This window comes from Oryzias latipes, chromosome 7 (assembly GCF_002234675.1).
Source record: "Oryzias latipes chromosome 7, ASM223467v1".
In the NCBI taxonomy this organism is placed as follows: domain Eukaryota; kingdom Metazoa; phylum Chordata; class Actinopteri; order Beloniformes; family Adrianichthyidae; genus Oryzias; species Oryzias latipes.
The window spans coordinates 23,289,665-23,311,317 of NC_019865.2; the positions used below are offsets into that span (position 1 = coordinate 23,289,665).

The following is a 21,653-nucleotide window of genomic DNA, read 5'->3' on the forward strand; positions in this document are numbered from 1 at the left end:
GAACACAAACCTCCCTGAAACACAAGCCTCAAACACATCTTTCCACGGGGATTCAGTTCAATGAAGTACTACCCGATCGACCCACTCTCCCTACATCCGCATCTGCATATCAACTCCTAACACTCTATTTCTTCCTCTTTATCCCAATTTCAGCTTTTCAGCTGATTCCTTGTCTCCAGCTCACGGTTATCTCAAAGGAATAATTTCACGAGAAACTGCTTAGGTCTGCGGTTAATCCTTTCCTCAAAACATATCCTTGTCGAGACAGTGGTTCATTACACCGCTGGCACTTATAATAATCACATATTGTGCTTTGCAGTTCTTCCCCAGCCTTGCTACCTCCCGCTGGGTGACACGGGCAGGAGGGAAGCAACCACGTCTTCACAGACAGCTGGCAGCGGGCTCTGGTACAGCAAAGCAATGATAGCCTTAATGCATGACAAGGCACAAATATGCACAAAGCTGCCAAAACAACATGTGTCAGCATTGCAACGCTGGTTAGTCAGTGTTTCCACAGCCATCTGTAAGAATCGTCCTACACAGAAATGCTCTTTTTTCCAGCCTCATGCATGTTACACAGCATTTAAGGCCTTAGCAACTATTGGCCTTACAGGTGGACACAGGGTGTCCTCAAAATGGACAAACTTGTACAAATGGCCTGCAGGAAATATCAAAGTCTTAAGCTACATTCCCACCGGCCTTGGCAATGAACGTTCAAGCGACCACTTCAATAGAAGGTCAAGTTTAATTTTTGCCCATTTTAGACTTCAACGTTCAAGACTCGTTTACACATCACTACACGTTGAAAGATAAACCTTTGAGTATACAGACCACAACACACAAGATTTAGAAACTGAAATTGATCCTGATAATTTTCTTGTTGCCACTTATCACTCACAAAGATGAAGCAGGTTGAACTTTGACCGATCAGGGACTTGGCTTTGGTAGTGACATAAGGATGGCGCCCCTTTCAATTCATGAAATTGTTTAAAGATTGATCATGGAGGAGAAATTAATAGTTGCAGTGTGTCCCCGGCGAGAATTTTATCACACCAAGTCTTTCATATATCACACAAGGGTAATAAGTATGGGTGTATTAGGTGTGTCGTACATATTTATTTTTAACACTTCCAAACCCAGGGCACAGCGTAAGGGGCCCGTTAAAGAAGTCTAACTCATTGAAGAAACACCTCCGCTCTCCTTAAGATGCAGCCCAGTCTATAACTGCAGCACCTGTACGGGTCAACCCCATATAGGAGCATTCTGTCTCCGCCTCATTACAAAACAGTTCTCAAGAAACATTAAGTAGACAAATGCCCCAAAAAGGTTCTGTGTTAGTTCAACAAACACTGGACTTCTAAAAATCGATGAATAGGTGGAGTTAGTCAATTGAGCCTTTTAGAGTCAGATGATTTTTTTTTTGTTCAAAGTGCATTGGGCTCTTAAGAAATGGACCTCCCCTGGATTTAATCAAAACCGGTGAAAGCACAAGTTTGTTTTGTTTTTTTGCTGTAGCTGGAACTACTGTAGCATGCTAATGTAATATGACATATATAGATCTTTTTGTTGCTGGTGGCTGAGTGACAGCACACATACACCCAGAGATACAAAATCAGTAAGCTAGACTGCAGAAGGAGAGAATCAAGCATTAAAGCTCTGTTGTTTTCTGCAGGTGTGAAGACTGAAACTGTGACAAACGCTAAATAAGACCTGTCATTTAGCAAAAACATTTTCAGAGAATTGCAAGACAGGAGTGCCATTAACAAATGAAATGAACCAGTTAATGTGAGACAGTGTCTGCCTGATTTCAGGATAAGTAGGGAAAAGAGAGATCCACTGAACGATTGGATGAGCAGATGAAAAAAAAAAAAGATAAGCCTCTGTATTGTACTGTCTAGGGAGCTTCAGAAGGTCCATCGGCTTCTACTTACCTGCCTCCAAAGTGACAGAGAGGAAATGCACAGAAAAAAATGGGACAGCATTGAGCTGTACGGTGGTATAGCTTTTTCTAATAACACTCAAGGGTAAAATAAAAGCCTACTATCTATGCTGCATAAATCCATCGTTATTATTTTTTTTTATTAGTGTATGTTTACTTTGCATGTGCAAGCATCGGATTGTAGCAATATTCTTGTTTATTCAACAGGATTATCACAATGTTTTTTATGTACACAACAATATTGTGATATTTGACAGAATAAGATCATCCTTCAAATATAATATTGACATGCAAGAATGCTTTTCTGATTAATTTAGTTAGGATACGACAATATTGTAAGGAATTACTCCTGGGGAAAAAAAGCAATTGGGGTATGATGATCTTATTTGAAATATTCAATCATCAAAACCCCTTGTTTGCAACAACACTCTACTCTGGAACAGAAAACGTGCTGTAGAACACCCCTGAAACTGAAAAAGGTGCATATTTTTTTGCATCTTAACCAGAACTACCAATCCTGACTTTAAACTGTCATCCAGATTCTACTGGGGGATCTGGTCACGAAGGGCCCACTAACAAGTCTAATGAATCAACCGGCTGTTTTCTGATAGTTGAACATGCATATCAGATTAGTAAAATGGGCATTGCTAGTTAACTGCCATGCATAACAGAAAATGTGATGTCACTATCATTAAGGGACTTTAACCAGAGTTCATGCTTCTGTCAAACAGACACTGACCCCCCAAAGATGGACATCTTACTATAAAGTTAAATTGGAATAAAGCTTTTATTTTGACAGCGGAATTTAACCAGAACATAGCCTTCATTCTAAATGTAAACGTTAATCAAAATAAGAACTTCAACCAGATTACAGACTTTAATCAGAATATAAAGCTTAAACGGAATAAACTTTAACTAGAACATTAACTTCAACCACTGTGGATGAAGTTGGATTTAGACAGAGTACAGAATTTAACCAGATTATGGATTTTAACTGGAATATAGAATTTAACCTAAATATTCCAGAATACAGACTTCATTAGAAGATGGATTTTAAGCAAAATATAGACTTAAACCAGAATATAGACTTCGATCAGACTATGGATTTTAATCTGAAAATAGACTTTAAGCAGAATATGAACTTCAACCATAATTAGGATTTTATTTAAATAATAGACTTAACCCTGACTATGGACTAAAATGCAGATGGTGTTACTAAAAGAGACTGCATTGCAAAGTGAATTTACAGCACTCTACAAACTGTAGCGTACACAATGCATAAAATCTTTCACTCATACTGGCTCCTGAGCGCTCACTTAATCTCAAATTCTGATTTGCTCTCTTTGAAGTCATGGATTACAAAAACACAGCTCTTTCTCGGATACTTTCATTTCCATTCGGCTCACAGTGCCAAGTTGGGATTTTACTGGGGCACAGCTGATGAGCACTGAGGCGCGTGCCGCTGTTAAAAGGGCTCTTGTGATGCCGATGCAGAGCCCCGAGTTTCTGGGATACTAATTGGCTTCCGCGAGTTTTGCAGCAGTGTTGGGAGGTTATAAGAGAACTCCACAAACCCTCATTTTCGTTAGATTTCTTTCTATGCAAATCACAGTGCCGAAGACACACGACTGCATTTAAAGCTGCGTTTGCAAGATAAAAGTTCAACTTCTTTACTAAACTGAAAAGACAAAATATGACGCGAGCAGAGACCAAAGGCAGAAGATCCATTTACCATGGGGAAAAAGGGAACAGCAGACATGCTGACAGCTCTTCTCTGCTGGTTTAGAGCAGCTTAGTCATACAAACCCTGGCTTCACCATGGGGGAAGCACATTGAGACTAAGTGTGAACATATGCTCTGCTGCACTGGAGATAGCAAGCACATGAAGTGTTAACCTCAATGAACACCACTAGAAAATAAAAGAAAAAAGAAAACAAACCACTTCATTTAGTTGGGGGGGGAAAACCGCAAATTGCCCCGCAGAGTTAAGTTGTTCAAGTTACCCACTCTGGTGCCATGCAGAGCAGTAAAACATCTGCTTCCTTTCTTCTAGAGATGAGTTGGGCAACGATGGACCTTTCGGTTCTGCCACAACACAATCTGCAAGTGGCGTAGGGCGTCACATAAGGCGCCTCCGAATGAACACAAACAGGGATGAGGAGATGATTTACAGACTTAAACCTTTGGACACGCCAGCAGTAATGATCAGCAGCAGATGAGGCAAAAGAGCGGAGAGGCCAAAGAAAAGATTCCGCCTTTTCCGGTTCACAAGCTAAACAAAACACCTCAGCCTTGTTTACCTGCTGTCACCTTTCATTACCATTCTGTGCTGCCTTAGCCTGTAAAAATAGATGTTTACCTGAAGCAAAAAACAAGGATCTCTACAGAAGAAGCAAAAAAACGTTTGGGATTCCAGCACAGAAAAGAAGTCTTGTTAGGTTGTGTTGCCAGTGGCCTTATCTTTTGCTGCCGTTATCATGATGGCACCTAGCTAGAGAAAGCTTAGATCAAATAATTCTGCAGGTATTTCATAGTATTTGACATGCAGCTGTGACAAAGTTTAATAGGTCTATGTTCAGCTCCTCTGCTTCTACTAAGCTGTTGTAGACTGAAAAATTACTGCCTGAAGCACTGAAAAACTACCAAGAAACGTTTGGTGCATCTTTCTAAAAGGAATGTAAACCGATTATTGTATCTACCACCCTTTCAACAATTTTCTTAGTTTAGCTGAATGAATAGAATGTTTTAGAAATAATAAATCTATTATATGTGACCCAAAAATCGGTCAAAATTGGTTCTGTTGGGAAGGAATGGGGCCAAATGGCCTCACTTTCTTTAGATTCAGATTCAGACTCAGCAACATGCCATTACAATAGTCTCATGTTAGGAGGCGGGTCCTACTAATTATTACAATAAATTAAAGACCCACTCTGATGAGGGTCACCATTTTTATAGCACCTGCAATGTTAGGTTGGAGTTGTTAAGGGCTGTAAGCTAGTGGGAGAGACTGTCAACAAAAGGGATGATGGGAAATGGGGGGAACTCCATGCCAAGGGTCCTGTCTCTTAGGGGAATTTCTAATGAACTGATGCAGCTCTCCAGAAACTACTGTATGTCTTAGAAAATGACACGTTTTTTTGATTTCGGCTAAAAACTGCATAATTATAATTAAAAGACCACTGGGAATGCTTTTAAAATAGATCAAAGGATGATCAGAGTGGGACTTTAAGCATACTTATTAACAAGCCCACAGACAACCTGTGGCATGTGTCTCTCTGATCAAACAAACATTCAGTCCCTTTTTCTCGAACTCTGTCTTCCAACATTTTCCAGCATTTCTTGGAAGTCCTTTGTAGTTCTATTTATTTGGTTCACTTTATTTTCCAATGGTGCTCAGACTGTAAACAAACAAACCAGGGTTCACTTGTAAGCAAATCAAGACACTTGTTTGCTTGTTCATTCCTCAACAGTGCAGGTAGGTTTTCACATTTGCCAAACAATGCAAAACACAACAGCAAACAGACAAGGTCAGTCATGGTGCCCTTAACCAAGTTTCTGTTTCTAGAAACTGCCAATACGCTTTAAAATTAATAGGAAGTGGCTTTGCACATCAAACCATACCCAAGTGCATCTCATCACCCACAAGCAGGATGATCTGTCCATGAAGATCCATGTGGCAAATAAAAGCAAGTTAGAAACTTTTGGCCAAATCAGTTAATATTCCTCCCACTAGGACAGGGGTTGGGAACCTTTTTGGCCAAGAGAGCCATAAACGCCACATATTTTGAAATGTAATTTCGAAAGAGCCATACAATAATGTAGTGTCCCTTTCCCACACTGAGCCACAGAGACTTAACCTCTTTTAGGGTTCTTTATTCCGATTACTGCAGACCGCAACAAACGCGGAACAATTAATTCAGCAACTTCTGAATCTCTCCCGCCGAGACGAGAGCGCTTCTCCCAACTTTATATTCCCCTGCTCCCGCTCCAGCCCTCCCATTTCCATTATTCGGCCCATAGCTGAACCCCATTGGTCCAAACTACCTAACAACAGGCTGAGCGACAGAACTGAGGGCCAATCAGATCTCTGCTTGATGCGTTCAATGAACTCCAGAACTTTTAACGCGGCCCAACAGCTCAGTCCGCGACAATATGTTTAAAACTAAATATACAAGTGAATGTGTGCATTTGATGTAATTTCAACATTTTTAAAGTACAATAAGTCTGTGGATTCTTTTTAATAACATTGTTATGCTGTTGCTAATAAATGATGAGTATTTCTCGTGGTAGTTCTGCTGATTGTCTAGTCTGGTTGATACGTGTTGAATTTCTGCTTCACGCAGGCGTTGATACTTTAAACGTGATCGTAGGTCTGAAAGTTCTGTAGATGTGAGACAGACTGCTCACATGCAGATACGGAGCCAAACACACACTCACACGCTGCAGTGAGTTACGGGCAGCGGGTTTTACGTTATTACAATCCCTGCGCGATTCACCTGCTACCTGTGCCCACAACTCCACCCCCACCCTCTGCTTTCTTCCTCACACATCCCGTCCCCGCAACTGTGCGCTCTTTCTCAGAGACTGGAGCGCGTAGTTTTAGGCACGGCAATTCACAAGTTTCCGGGTGGTACAAACTCTGTGAAATAATAGATAATAGTAAACTGATCATGCTGGCGCAGATTTTTCTCTCTAAGCACCGATACTACTGCGCGCCTCTGGCATCGCATCGCATCGCGCCCGAGAAGGACTGGTCTAATGAAAGAAAAAAAAAGTATAATTAAAGATTTGTCTGCGAGCCACATGTGACCATCAAAAGAGCCATATATGGCTCGCGAGCCATAGGTTCCCGACCCCTGCACTAGGAGGTCTTCTAAGCATAACCAGGCATCATTCTGGCTTTAATCTTAATGGGTTAGATAAGATCAGAGTTAGATAACTGCCTCACTGTTTTTTGGGGTTTTTTTCCCAAAAGGAGAACCTGCGTCCCTTAGAGAAAAAAAAAAAAACTCCAGTTTGTTTTCCATCACCTGTGCAAGGGGACATTTCTTTGAAGACTGAAATTATGAGAGAAATTGTGTTTATTTTAAAAGCTGTAGGCGAAATTGCCCTAGCAGGTGGGTACAATGGGCAAGTCGACAGCAGATCAAGGAGAGATTGGTTAGATTAATGTGGGGGATAAGATGACTTGTGAGGGAAAGAAAAATTGGGAAAAAGTCATCTGGTGATGTAATAGGACAAGAGAAAATGGTAACATTAGGCAAGTGAGTGAGAAGAAGTCTTGTGAAGAAGTCCAAATTGCAAAAGGAAATAGCATTGTGTAATCATGAGGGATAGCCTGGCAATTGGAAAAGATAAGGTAAAGACAAACCAGTCGTTGAAAGGATAATCTGGACAAATCCCTTCTAGCTAGACATGTGTTTTCTGTTTTTGAGCAACTTGTACTGTAAAAAGTCTTTACAAGTCAAAGATGCGGTGCAACCGACAAAGATGGCCTTTGCACAGAGTCATCACAACAGACAGCAGATGTGCATCAAACAGGCGAGAAAAGGATGGAAGCTGTGACTGGCCAAAAAGAGGTCTGTTAAGGTTAGCTTTCTTACATCATCAGGCTACTCAAAGGAAAAAACAAGTTTAAAGCAGAATCAGTGTAAAAAAAAAAAACAGCACACTTCATTTCACACAAACACAGACTCATAATCCCCAATTTAAGCAATTAAAAGCTTAGCGTAATTTTCTGCACACGACACATTAGCGACTGGATCACAGCTCAGCCCATCAGCTCACGCTAAATGAATAATTGTCAAAACACTGTGTTTCAACTTTTAACTACGTCCTAATCAACAATCCAAGCTGGAGGAAGTATTCAGTCTTTAACAGCTTTACACAAATATCTATAGTTTTAAAGGAAATGTCAACAGATTTAGTCTTTGATGAAGTCGGGTGGAACAACTTTAAGTTTACAGTTTTGTTTCTACGACTCCTTTACACTGCTTTTGAATGAAGTGAGATTTGTTGAGCACAAACACACAAAACAATCGACTGCATGTGTCATTCATAATTTATTCATAGTAGGCCTGCACGATACATCGCAAATTTATCGTTATCACAATATCAAGCTGTGCAATACGCATATTACAAAAGACAAGTCAAGTTTGGTTTCTATGGTAAGATAAATTGTTGCTGTAACTTCAGACATGTTGGTAGCAGTGACTGTGTATGAGAACTGAACCAAATGGCGTCACCCATAGAAAATGATTCGTCTCCAGCTTAAAGTTAATTCAGCCGCCATTGTTTTTGCGATATGGACATTTTAACCCAAAATGTGTTTATTTAAAGAGTCTGTTTAAAGGACAAACTCTTTAAATCAATATTTTTCCAAAGCAGTTTAGGTTTGATCCTCACGTTCTCCATGGAAAAATCTTTCATTTGTGAAAGCACATGGACACCAGATCTTTTTCATTGACTGTAAAAGAGGACTGGACTGAGTGACCCCTCCCCCTGACATTCCAAACAGGAAGTACCTGCTGGCTCCAAGAAGCCAAAATCCCATAGACGTCGATTGAGAAATAAACAGCTGTTACTCAGTCATTCTATTTGTCAGACCAATCATTCATGCTCTGATACCTTTTTCATAACATCTTCTTGCATAATTTTTTTTCCCCAATACATTTTGTCTTTATTGCAAGTTATAAACTGACTAATCAGATGCCTCAGTAAAAGGATGTGGTCCCTGCTGACCCCCACCGCGACCGTTTGATTGACAGATTCCCCTGAGCTGCTTTCAGTGGTAGGGGCGTGGACTTTGAATAAACTCTCTCCTGATTGGCAACAGTAGTTCCCATGGAAACATTGACTCAGACCGACTGACTGACTCGGACCCATCATTGTTGTCTGGCTCCAACATAGCAACATCTGCATTAATGGCTACTAAAATTGCCTTCATTGGAGCCGGACGTAAGGGAGTTTTAATGGGTGATGTTAAACCTGCTCTGTCCAGTTCTATATACACACAATGATCTTAACCCCTAGATGCCTGAATTTACTTCCAGTGAATTAAAAAAAAACTCAAAGTTTTTGCTTTCAAATCAAATGGATGCTAAATTAAGGTAATTTTGAAGCCAAAGTGGTTTGATGTGTATCTGCATCAATTGACATTAAAGGGGGTAAATATGTTTTTCCACTGAGTGATTTGTTGTGATTTGCACTTCAGGGCCACTGTAGTTCTAAATCTGTGATGTCATACTGCTCTACAACTCTGTGTTTTGAGAGCAGACCAGACAAAACTGAACTGTTTCGAGTCCAAACCTCCAGTGGTCAGTCATCCAATGTTTTCTAAGCATTTCAAAAGCTTCTCTTCTCCTTTACGGTTCAGCTAAAGATAAATGTGATTAAGCACAAATCCATGAGATTCCTAGTGTGACTCCCTGCTGCCAAGCTGGCTCAGCACCCTGCCACTTTCAAGACATGGGTGTAATTGATTCAATTAGGCTTGGATGCAACACTGCAAGCAGGACCTCTGCGTCCAGCAGCTGGCAGCCTCATCCAGATCTCCTCCAAGTGTTGGTGGAGATCCATCCATCCATCCATCCATCCATCCACAGCCTCATGACTGCTGCTCAGTGTGGCTGTCATTATGGTTTGATGCAAGCCCCGTTCATTGGGCATGTCTGAGCAGCACTAAAGGTTCAATGAGGGCTGAGTGATCTGCAGGTGTTCCCGTGCGCGCTCACCTGGTCTCACGGTCTTCAGGCGGACTGGCTCCCGGTAGTGGCGGATGACGGCCAGAGTGTCCCTGTTGGTGAGCCCGCTCACCGGCGTGCCGTTCACCTCCAGCAGGACGTCCCCGCTGCTTGGGAGCCTCCCGGCGTGGCACACCAGCGCGTCCATGACCATGTGTCCAAGGTAGGGGAACTCTCCCAGCTCAGCGCCGCCGCGCACCTCCACCACGGACACCAGCTCCCCGGATCCCCCCCACGACACGGCGCACTCCTGCAGCTTGGCGGACCAGTGCCTCTTCTTCTTCAGTGTCTTGGACATCGCTGGCGGCGCGCGCGAAACCCCGACGTCCATGAACAGCTGTCCTTCAAAAGCAACCTCCTACTACAGCGCGACGACGCGGGAGCGCAGCATCGCAGAATAAAGAAGTTATTCCAGAACAAACTCTTTATTTTTCCCCCCCCAAAGCTGTGTAGGTTTGGATCCTTGCGTTCTCTATGGAAAAAAATCCGTCCAGTCACCCGAGCATCATCTGTCTGTGAGCGCGCAGTGCCGCAGAGGAGCGGGAGGCTCGTTTCGGATGCTCCGCGGGGTTCAGAGCAACTTAACAAACAGCAGCGCCTTCTGCCTCCCCGTTAACCCGCTGATGGCCACCGACCGAGTGTGCGCAAAAGCCCCACCGCGCACCGGAACCTCCTCAAATATCCAAAGGAAATTTAGACTCAGTCAGAGCGAGGGGAAATAATGCAAAGTTAAAAGTAACGCTTTTATTTTGAAAAAAAAAAAAAAAAATCCTCTGTGGGAAATTCACGCCGTGCACCTGTCCGCTTCGCCGGCCCTCCTCCGTGGTGACATCAACAACACACAGTCCTTAGAGACGGGAAAACACACCTGAACATTCTCTAAAACCGCACGAGCGCTTCGGTTTGGCTCTCAAATACTTCCGCCGGACTCTTTCGTGTCCTCCTCGGCTCTCAAACAGAAGCTGGGAAACTGCGCAGCAGCGTGACACAGACCTGAGCCGATTAGGCTGCGCTCCATAACTTTTTTTTGTAATCCTTCATTTTCCGCTTTTCGTTCCTGACGGCATCTGGATTTGTCCAATCAGAGTTCGGGGGGCGGTCCAATTTAAATATTTCTTTCCTAAGTGGGCGGGGCTTTCACGAGTGAGGATGGTGTGTTAGCAAAGCACCGATGAACGCTTTCCAGGGACAAATACGTCTAAATTACTCGCATCGTTTATGTTTGTCGCCATAAAGAAACTTTTAATGCCTCCTTGGTGCAAAACTCAATGATATTTTGTTCCTTTCAGACTATTTCACAGTTTGAGCTTTCGCCATGAAACCGTCGGGAAATTGAAAGTTTTATTTTCTTTTTCTTTGACAATGGCGCCCTCACGTGGCTGGCAGCGTTCCATACTGGCTTCCAAAAAAACACAGGTAACAGCAACTCCCAATATTAAAGTGCCTAGGATAGCACAAGGGTTACGGCGGTTTTAATCGAAAGTACTTTGATCTGTGAACTTCATCAGTGCGTTCAAACTCTTAAAAGATGCACATATTTCCTCTACAGTGTTCAGCAGCAATCTTATGCTGTTGTTAGCATAAAATTCTGGAGATTTTGCTCCTAAGTCTTCCTAAACCTATCCCCTTTGGATGAATATGTTCAACTTTTGTTTCTACACATAAATAAAGATTCAAAAATAAAAACAGTTGTGATTGGTTGATAACTTTTTCTCTCTTTTTTTGCAGTAGTAATGCTTTTTTTTGGCCATAAGTCTTCAGAAAGTCACATTTATTTATTTGAATGGTGCAACATTTTATGGATTTGAAAAGCAGAGTGGGGTTTATCGATTGCGCTCACAAATAATTTGCTACATTTGACCAAACTCAACTTTGGTGTTGACTGTTTTTTTTTGTTTTTTTTATTGGACAGTTAAAATTTGGAGTGACAAAGCAGTATTTTTTCATTTGGGTAACATGTCTAAAAAATGTTATTGGTTCAAATGATTTCTCTTTTTTTCCCTCGTTTGGGATAAATAATGTCAAATTGAACTCTAAATAATATGGAGGGCTGCAAGAGACAAATTAAAACAAACATGCTGTTAAGTTATTAAATAATTGTGTCTTTAATTATTTATTGTCATCACATAAGTAAAATTGGAAAACAATAAATAAAAGCTTAACTATATGTGGCATTAAAATACATTAAGATATTTACTTGTTTCATGGCCAGTGTTGACTGAATGTAATTACAAAGCAGTGGTGTATTAGTTTTTAAAGTAAAACTGGATTTTGGTCAGGTGATTTCTGCCCAAATGATTCTTTTAGAGTTGAAGGTTGCAGACCACCGAATTATACAATTATGTCTGCAGAAATCCCGGTTTAATTCTGGACTTTCTTGCCAGATAAACTTTTTTTTTTTAATCTTTATGCAATCTACATTTAAACTAACATGATGGATCAGAGGAAGCAGGTCCGGAATTCTGTGCAGAAACTGTGTGGTGACTTTTCAACCAAGAAATCCCAGCTATTACAAAATGATTAAGACTGCAGTCATTTTAAAACTTCTTTATTTCCAAAATATACAGACTTCAAAGCACGGATCTTTTCTTTGTGTTTTGGTAAAGGTACAGTTTCTCTCTGTAATGCTCCGAATTCATCACTGTGACTGTACAGCTTACAAAGCAGAGCACCCCCCACACACAAAAAACAACTGAATGCGTTTGAAAAAGCAAAACAACCAAAGTGTAAATCTGTGGAAACTACATGGCAGCAGAAATCCTAAAAATAAAAACTAATTCTGCTCCTTTGAATTCCTTTAGAGTTTACACAGGTTCAGATCTGTAATTAATGCTAAAGGTTTGTGAGAACAAGCGGGCAGGTGTTTGCTTTTAAGCGAAGCTGGGATCCAAATGAGAAGTCAAAAATGATCCATGGATGTGCTGGAATCTCTGTCAAGCTGTCAATCAAAGCCCTAGAAAACTATTGTGTCTTCATTTCTCAGTCTCAGTGCATAGATACTTAATAAGCAATGCCAAAAAGTGGATTCTTCATACAAAAAATATATGATAACAATTCAAATACTGACACTCAAATTATAGAACCATTCTCTGCAGATTTTAAAGACCCACTCTGATGAAAATGGCATTTTTAGCGTGTTCTTGTAGCAATTTTTTCATGGAGGACATATTTATACAAAATTTTGATTAAAATTGCATTTTTGAGTTTGTCTGTTTTTTGTTCAATTTTTTGTGAATCTGGAGTAGACAAAAAAAAGATGACTGAGAAAATACTAAAACTATATCTAGAAAACAACACCGATTATTTTTTTTAAATGGTCTTAAAAATGTCATGTTCATATTTTAAAAGACCACTAGGAAGCCTTTAAAAAGATATCAGAAAATGATCGGAGTGGGTCTTAAAAATATCGGCAATAGCCTCCATTGCCCATCAGGCAAGGACAGTGCATCTTTTAGCCACTAGATGGCAGCAAAACGCTTTCAAGGAAAGTGCATCTTTTAGCCACTAGATGGCAGCCAAAGATGGCTTTCATGACCTCTTTCAAGGGTTCTCCTTTTGAAACTCATACTAAGCTACTAAAACTATAAAGCCTCCTAAAACAGAGACAAGCAATGACCTAAATAAACTTAGTCAAATATAGAAGATTAAAATAGGATTTTTTTTAGACAGAGGCAACATCATAAAAACACAAGAGTATCTTATTTCTCAAAGCAAAAAAAAAAAAAAAAACGTGTGGTAGAGTTTAGGTGGTGAAAAGCCCCATCAGTGAATGAACATTTAGTTTTCCACCCAAAAAGGAAGCTGAAACTCTTGCAGGAAAGAGAAGATCAAAATCAGGGACAAACTTCCAAACTTGAAAGGTAAAGAAACTTTTTTATGCTAAGTTGACGAATTTAAAAGGGACATGAAACTGGATTCTTCATCAGTTTGTAGATTTTTGTTGAATCTGAGAAAGATTATCTTCAGAAAAGCCTGGTGGGTGTATAAAGTAGAAGTTATTATTTCCCAGCAAGAGAAAAAAAAAGACCAAATGAGTAAAAATGTATCTGAAAAGAGTGTTGTTGTTTTTGTTTGTTCTGTATCTATGTGGACCAAAACGAGAGCAGAAAATTCAAAAGAATGTGTCAACATGTAAATGAAATAAGGGGACGCCACATTCTGTTTGGCTCTCTTTGGAAAATCATTCTAGATTTGAAACTAAAAGGCGATAAAAGGCTTTTGAAGGGCTGATAAACGGAATAAAAAGTGGATTTTTTTTTAAACAAAAAGGCAGCGCACCTCGGCACTGTGACAGCATCATCCCAAACAGAGACATAAAAAAGAAAGCCCTCCCTTATCGTCCTTTCTGGTCCTCTGCAGTTGAGGAGGCGTGGTGAGGTCGTGACAGACGTGTGCCTGTTTTCAGCCCCGCAGCAGCAGTCTGGGAGGCCTGGTTCGGACCGGCCCGGGTCTGCGCAGCGCTGCTTTATACTTTACTGCTCCAGAGAGATGTGGGAAATAAAATGTAGGACACGGACCAAAGCAGGTAGTATACACACGCAGGGGGGAAGGAGGAGCAGAACACCATGGCCACGCCTGAAACAGAGAAACACCAGCGATAAACCACAGAGTCCAGAACCACAGGAAGGATCGAAAACCATCAATGTTTTTACAGGAAACCTTCCGATTCATGTCTGCTTTTACTACATGCAGCATGAGAAATCATCACAGAAACAGAATCCTCCTCCGAAAATCTTTGGTTCTTTTTCTAAAAAGCATTCCCACTGGTCTTTTAATTATAATTATGCTGTTTTTTGCCAAAAATCAAAAAATCTGTGTCATTTTCTAGGACATAGTTTCTGCAGAGCGGCAGGAGTTCATTTCAAATTCATCCGAGTTCTAGGTGGGACCACATAGTTGATTTTAAGCTGACTTTTCTGTAACCCTTGTGCTATCCTAGGCACTTTACCATTGGGAGTTGGGTCATCTAGACCCACTAGACAGTGTACTGAACCTTTTTTCTTCAATGATTTGTGATCTTCACTGGTGTCCATGGATTACATGAAATCTTTCCACCTTTATCCACCTTTGTCAATGTAAGGGTGGGGTCATCTAAGATAGCACAAGGGTTAAACATGTCCTCCATCCCCAGAAAAATGCCACACGAACATGTTCAAAACACCAAAAACACAATTTTTATGGAAGTGGGTCTTAACTGACAAATCTGTACAGTTGGCCCGCAGGAAATATTAAGATTGTAGATCGCTCTGTGAGCCCATAGAGAGAAAACATTCATGCACATTTTTTTTTTGCTGTGGACGACAGGTAGTAGCGAACACTCATACAACACGTAAGGGTAAAGTAAAGATGAGGTAGGTCAGGCTCAACTCAGGCTCTTCGTATAGATTTTTCCCTTTTTTCTAACCCCACACTGCACAAAGACCCCGTTAGAGAAGTTCACGGGATTTGTGTGCACTCCTTTTCTGATTGTTAGAAATGAAGAAGTTAGACAACTAGGGCACAGTTATGCATCACCTCCACACCCCAGGTGCATGTGACTAAGGCTTAGAGCAGGAATTCCTTCTAAATTTGAAGAATCTGCCTTATTGTTCATGGTTTGTTGCCGAGCAACACACAGATGACCAGTGGTTTGATTTTATTGTTCAGAAAAAGAAGAACTTGATTGAAAACCGAGTGGCGGTTTTTGTCAGAGGAAGCCGCTCACCTCCCGCATAAACCGCTTTCTTCCAGGCCTGGGACTCCAGGACTCTGTCATGGGGGTAGAAGTTATGGCTGATCATAAAGAGGATCATTGCCACCGCGATGACCCGCAGCAGGGTCATGTCGCCCCCCGACAGCAGAGAGGCGCTGGCCAGGATGGCTGAGGAGTAGATGCAGGGCAGCCCGCGGTACATGAAAGGGATCCCTGATGGAACAAAACAAGAAAAGGGGGGGTTTCTGTATTGAGGGGGGGGGGAAAGAAAAAAAATTTACCAAAATTTTGCATTCAAACTCACCACTTGAGAAGAAGCAGAGGCGCACAAACACAGACAGAACGTAGCACATACACAGGACGTTGTCCAGCAAGTCCGGCGTCCTCAGCAGCAGCGAGGTGGCGATCCCAAAGGTGGTGAAATCGGCAAAGTCATCCAGCTTTGCACCTGAAAGGGAGGCGCAAACACAGAACCTGCTGAGAACCTTAGACAAAAACAAAAACCTCTCTCTGGTGGGCGTTTTTGCTCGCACACCTGGTCACAGCGGGCTTTGGGGAGCCGCCATGCGAAAGTCCAGCGTCAGCCCGACAGGCATGATCTGTTCTGTAAACAACACTCTGCCTGGTCTCTTTAGGAACACGGACGGCGTGTTTTCAGCAGGTCGCGGTGAGGTGATTCAGGCCGAGGTGGAATCCGGGGATTCCAACCCCCACACCCACCCGGGGTCAACCATTTGAGCAATTTCAGACACGCCGAAAACTCAAAGCGAGGGGATCACACGGACAATCGGAGTGCGGTCCCGTGGAATTAGGCGGCTTAATCGGAAAGGGATTCATTTAACACAAAAACGTTGTTGGGGGGGGGCAAAACAACACTCACCTGCATGTCATGCAGAAAAAAACGCCAAACTAACAAAGACGCACCCAGCAGTTATTTTAAGCCGCTGGAGACAATGGCTTAAAGAGAAGCTGTTAAACATAATCTAGATTTGTAATTGTAGTCGTGCTAAATATGGTATTTATGGGATGTTTAAAGAAAAACTGTTTAGATTCTGAACTTTTTTTGCAGCAGCAGAAGCAGCTTTCCTTCATCAGCCCCCTTCATTTACAGCTGCACAAAGCCGCTGCCACCTCGGCCAACATCCCGGCTGAGGTTTATCCCCGCTAAAAGCTATTGACCACAACCATGCCACTTACCCAAAGCGGAGCAGGCATCCAGTCGCCTGGCAACGGCTCCATCTGCCAGATCCAGCAGGTAGCCAATCAGAACCAGCCAGCAGGCCGCGTGATGGTGCCTGGACGAAACAAAAGTGCCAGGTTGAGCCGTTTAATGTTTACAACTTGTTTTCCAAAGACAAAAAACACTAAACCGACTGGACCTTCTCGGTGTCCGGATAAAAATGACTTTTACAGACGTTTTTTTGGTTCTAACAGGCGATCTCTAAAAAAAGCTGCTCTGGTTTTTTCAGAATTTTGCGATCGATGGCTGCGTTTTTGCCCCCCAGGGGCACACGTCCACATCCACGGCCTCCATTAGCAGCGTGTCCACTCACCCGTTAAGGCTGCTGAGGATGGAGGCCATGCCCATGACCATGTTGGCCACAGACAGAGCGTTGGCGGCATTTTTGCGTGCAAACTCTTTGATCTGGAGCCCTGTGGTGGGATCGCTCAGGAAGACCTTGTTGGCACGCTGGAATAAATCTGAGAATGAACCAAACAAATACTGTCAGCTGTTGGCTCGATAATCTACCATGATTTGATGCCTTTTTTGCATAAAACAACCAAACCACCGGATAGTTAAAACTATTTTAAACCATGGAATGGTGGGCATTTTTCCCCAATCCCATACAACCAAACCAAGATCCAGTAATCTTGTAATAAACTTCTTCTGCCTTCAACTCCCCAAAGTACATTTGAATACATGGACGCAGTAAAACTACCTTAACACAGGTGGTTTATCGCTCGAACGTCAGCCGAGTGACCATCTGGTCAGACTTGTTTGATATAAGGCAGTCTGGTTAACCCTTGTGCTATCCTAGGCACTTTAACGTTGGGAGTTGGGTCATCTAGACCCACTAGACAGTGCTCTGAACCTTTTTTCTTCAGTGATTTGTGATCTTCTCTGGTGTCCATGGATTACATGAAATCTTTCCAACTTTATTCCACCTTTGTCATGGTAGGAATAACACGTCAATGTATGGGTGGGGTCATCTGGACCCCATAGGATAGCACAGGAGTTAAGGCTCATGAAGGGTCGTAGAGAGGAGCGCTCAGTTTCAGGCATACCTAAAGGGGAATGCAGGTGGGACTTGCAGTTCCTTTGAGTCTAATTAAAAATTGAATAGATGATGCGTTCATAGGGCTAATTTTAGTAACACGCTCTCATGACGTACGGGTCACACTGTTTTACGGCCTTGTGGCTGGACACAGGAATGCGCACTTGTCACACGAGCAGCATTAACGGGCTCTTTGCTTCGTGCGGATGATTTGTGGGGTTAAAAAAATATATAAATCTGTATGACACGCCTACATCTCACCTACTTTACCATTACTTTACCCTGCTGTGTTGCATACGTCCTCGTGCACCAACATTTTTGCTCTACAGGCTCACAGAGGGGTCTAGGACTTTGATATTTCCTGCAGGTTACCCATGCCCCCCCATACAGGTTTACCGGCAGACAGCCTGTATCCACCCGTGGGGGCAGTTGTGACCCCGGCATTAAGATATGAACTCCCTCCGCTCTGAAATTGCTCATTAGAGAAAATTGTTCATTAGAAATTCGCCTCTGAGTTGTGGGCAGGACCGTGGGCGAGGAGTAAGCCCACCCCTATTTCCCCTCATCCATTTGTCTACAAACACCCCCGCTACCTTATAGCCCCTCACACCCCCAACCTAACATTACAGGTGCAACAAAAATGGCAAGCAATATTAGAGCAATCTAGCCGTACAGCTTTGATCCAGATTCCAGCTCAGATGAGGGGAAAAAAGACGTACATGAATCTATTTGTCTACAAGTTGATGCATCAGAATGGAGCAGAGCAGGGAGATTGTGGTTTGGCTTTGTAGCCTCTACATCACAACTACAAGCTTTTTCAAACATTCAAACATTTCCTGATTCCCAACGATTTGAATACAGAAATACTCAGAAATGCACTTCAGAGCTTCATTATTTTTCCTCTATGTCCTCCATCACAAGAAAAATTCCATAAATACATGTAAAAAAACAAAACAATGTTTAGTGGAGTACATTTAAATTGAGTTAGTGAAGACATTATGGTTTAGCAGTATTTGCTGAAGATTGACCTTGATGTTAGTACACAACCTTTTAACGTGAATATTTCCGCCTATACTTCAGCGGCTTCCTGTTATGGGTTTTTTCCACTATTTTCCTCCAAAGCATCGTACCTACACCTGACTGGCAATGTATACGTTCATTTATCACAAATCAGCTGATTTGGACAAAAATTGTAGAATAAATAAGAATGTAAATACATTTTAAACCAGCAGCAACAATTTCCCCCCTAGAGTACAAATGAACAAACTAAAATCCCCCACTAGGCACAATTTTCTTTCAAATCAAGAGACATTTTATTTGTGGTGTCTAAAATTGTGATAATGTACAAATCTGATCTGATGATCTTTTATTTTTTTATTGTTCCAGTTGACAACTTATTAAGTTTTCACCCAGAACTTCCACTGATTCCTGAGAAGGATTCTGATTCATTTCTTCATTTTTCTTCCTAACAAGTACAGCTTACTGAACTCTTCCAACTTGCATTGAAACAACAGCTTGTGGAAAACGGTGAGGTTTTCGCTCAGCTCGTTCGCTTCACCGCTTTGCTTACCGACAAGAAGAGCAAAAAGGAGCTAAAGTCAGAGCTGGACACAATTTCAACAAGTCTCTCTGTATGGATGGCTGCCTAATGAGTGCAAAGCATGATGGGATGTTACCATGTTACGTAATTCACTGGGAGGTTACCAGGTAACCACTTGAAAAACAAGGAAAACTTAACTCTCACTTCACAACAAGGACATGCAGACATGAACTTAAAATTATAATTTTTTTAATTTATTTTCAATATTTAGGAAAATGAATGATACAGATGAAAGTTGAAATATTTATAAAATAAACAATTGGGTGTATTATTAGGTGTAAAAAGACTGGAAACTGTCTTATATATTAATTGTTCCTAGTTATCTAGGTGCTCATCTTTTTGACCTCTTCAATACCCCCAACATCTCACTTTATACCATCCGTTTTAGATTGAAAAGCTATGGCAGGACATCAGTTTTATTCCTGCTTCCCTACAATGTTTGGTTTTAACAGAATCCTTAACACCCCCAAACAAAAAAACGAATGAAGAGATGAGAATGAGGGAGGAGTACGAACCAGGGGATGGAGTTAGGAGGATCATGGCTGTTCCCTCACAACACTGAAAGAGAGGCAGAAGACAAAGTTAGCTTCACACACAACATCATTGGAACACAATAGATCCTTTGAAAATGAAGGAACAAAAATAAAAATGTTAGAAACCATCAAGTACCAGTAAGAGCTATTTTCACAGCATCTTATTCCATGAGTCGTTTTGTGAAATACCACTCAGTGAGCTGCACTGGTCTCTTATTTTTCCATCTTTTTACATGAAAGCCTACTTTTTTGATTAACTTTATTGCTTCCACATATTTTAATTTTGTTTGTTTGTTTGTTTTTTCAAAAATAAGATGTCACTTTATCTAATTTGATCAGTTCCACACAGTACATCATACATTTATAATGTTAATCAGTACCATAGTTTCATTTTTAGTGCTTTAGTTAAAAAGGCTATTTTGTGTGTTGCCAAAATGAGATCTTCAAAAGACAAAAAGTCTTATTTGAGAATAACTTCGCACTCTAAATTGTTAACTTACAGCATTCCTGCATTAAAAGTCACTTAAAATGAAGTAGTTTTGATAGGATTTTTGTGAACTTTTGTCGGTCTTGAGGTGCCAATTTACACCTGGACGTTGTCGAGCTGTGATGAAGCGCACATAATTACCCATCATGCTTTATGCTCGAAAATGCCAAACGGCCTGGGAATAAATATTAAGACGGAAAAAAAGAAAATAATGTCAATCGTTGTGTTTGTTTTGATATTTGCTGTAGAATCCACTTGCTATGTTGTTGCGCAGCCTTACGACACGTTGAAACAACACCTTAACCCAGAAACACCTTCATTTGTCTATTAAACCAACTTTTCACAGTCATAAAAGACATGGAAAGACGTCATAGTCAATAACTCCATAAATAAGTAAAATAATTTATTATTAGAATATTATATAGCGAAATATACAAGAGAGGTTTTTAATCCTTACCTGAGACTCCACAGGTTTTTTTCTTATTGACTATAAATAGATGTGACACACTCACTGCGCACCTGCTCCTCTTATAAAGCTATAATATATCCTCCTATTTGTTTTGGCTTTTACTATCGTTTTGCAGACACTTGTTCATCTAACTTTTTACGTTTTCGGTGCGGAACGCGGTACGTAAAGCAAGTCACCCCTTTAACTTCGCTGCGTTATTCGGGCTCGCGCTTTTAAACCCTGAGACAATTCCACTGGAACATTCCACCGGAAATGAGGCCACCGCCTCTTCCAGCTTTTTCCACAATATTGATGGACGGTACTTTGATGTTTCCCGCTCCTTGTAGAAATAATCGAGTCCTGTATTCATGAAGATCCAGCTTTTTTTAATTATAATTATCAACTCTATGACTTCTCAAATTATTAAAAAAATTCTGGCTTCTGAATTTAAATGAACAAATGTTTTTTTTCTGTGTATTAGACTATTTTCTACTTTATAGCCAATAAGTCTACTTGCGATAATTGACTTTAAATATGTACACCATGCCTGTCTCTTAAATAAACAAACCAAAAATTGCTTCTCACATTCCTCAGAAATTACAACTAAATTAAACCTTAATAAGATTCTGAGACTCTGAGATTTAAAAATGTGTTAAATGTTGAGCAATATCAGTTATTTTCGTTTAGGAAATGCTGATTTATTTTCTTTACATTGACAGAGGCATGTATAAAATTATACTCAAGTAACTATAGCTTTTTTTTAAAAACCCACTCCAATAAAAATCATGTTTTTAACATTTTCTGCTAATGGAGGACATGGAAAATTCCTCATTAGATTATCAGTTTTATTGTAATCTCTCCAGCGTTAGAGGACACTTTAACAGATGCAAATACTTTTGTTTTTAATGGCTTCATCTGCACGGGCTGCACATTGGT

At 41.1% G+C, this 21,653-nt stretch overlaps 2 protein-coding genes across 4 annotated transcripts in view; both read right to left on the minus strand.

Annotated features, from left to right (window-relative positions):
- LOC101159504 (membrane-associated guanylate kinase, WW and PDZ domain-containing protein 3) overlaps positions 1-10,740 on the minus strand; it is a 151,134-nt gene extending 140,394 nt beyond the window's left edge. Inside the window, exon 1 of one of the 3 annotated variants that reach the window (XM_023956848.1) lies at positions 9,673-10,732. In XM_023956848.1, the coding sequence (XP_023812616.1) occupies positions 9,673-10,012 (340 nt within the window). In that variant the 5' untranslated portion in view covers positions 10,013-10,732. Of the gene's footprint in view, positions 1-9,672 lie in introns of all 3 variants that reach the window. The other 2 variants (XM_023956847.1, XM_023956849.1) reach the window with 2 other exon arrangements.
- A 1,476-nt stretch (positions 10,741-12,216) lies between these two features.
- tmem269 (transmembrane protein 269) lies at positions 12,217-20,966 on the minus strand. Its single transcript, XM_023956850.1, has 7 exons — positions 20,727-20,966; positions 19,765-19,807; positions 16,927-17,074; positions 16,571-16,668; positions 15,678-15,821; positions 15,386-15,586; positions 12,217-14,256 (listed from the first exon to the last, which is right to left on the minus strand). The coding sequence occupies exons 2-7, from the start codon at positions 19,787-19,789 to the stop codon at positions 14,147-14,149; spliced, it is 726 nt and encodes a 241-aa protein (XP_023812618.1). The 5' UTR covers positions 19,790-19,807; positions 20,727-20,966; the 3' UTR covers positions 12,217-14,146.
- Between the last annotated feature and the right edge of the window lie 687 nt (positions 20,967-21,653).

Excerpts from the sequence above, each read along its gene's own strand:
- tmem269 (XM_023956850.1), bottom strand. The coding sequence starts at position 19,789 with ATGATCCTCCTAACTCCATCCCCTG. Across the intron at positions 16,669-16,926 it reads ATCCTCAGCAGCCTTAACGG|GCACCATCACGCGGCCTGCT; the intron begins GTGAGTGGACAC and ends TGTTTCGTCCAG. Across the intron at positions 15,587-15,677 it reads CCTCTGCTTCTTCTCAAGTG|GGATCCCTTTCATGTACCGC; the intron begins GTGAGTTTGAAT and ends TTGTTCCATCAG.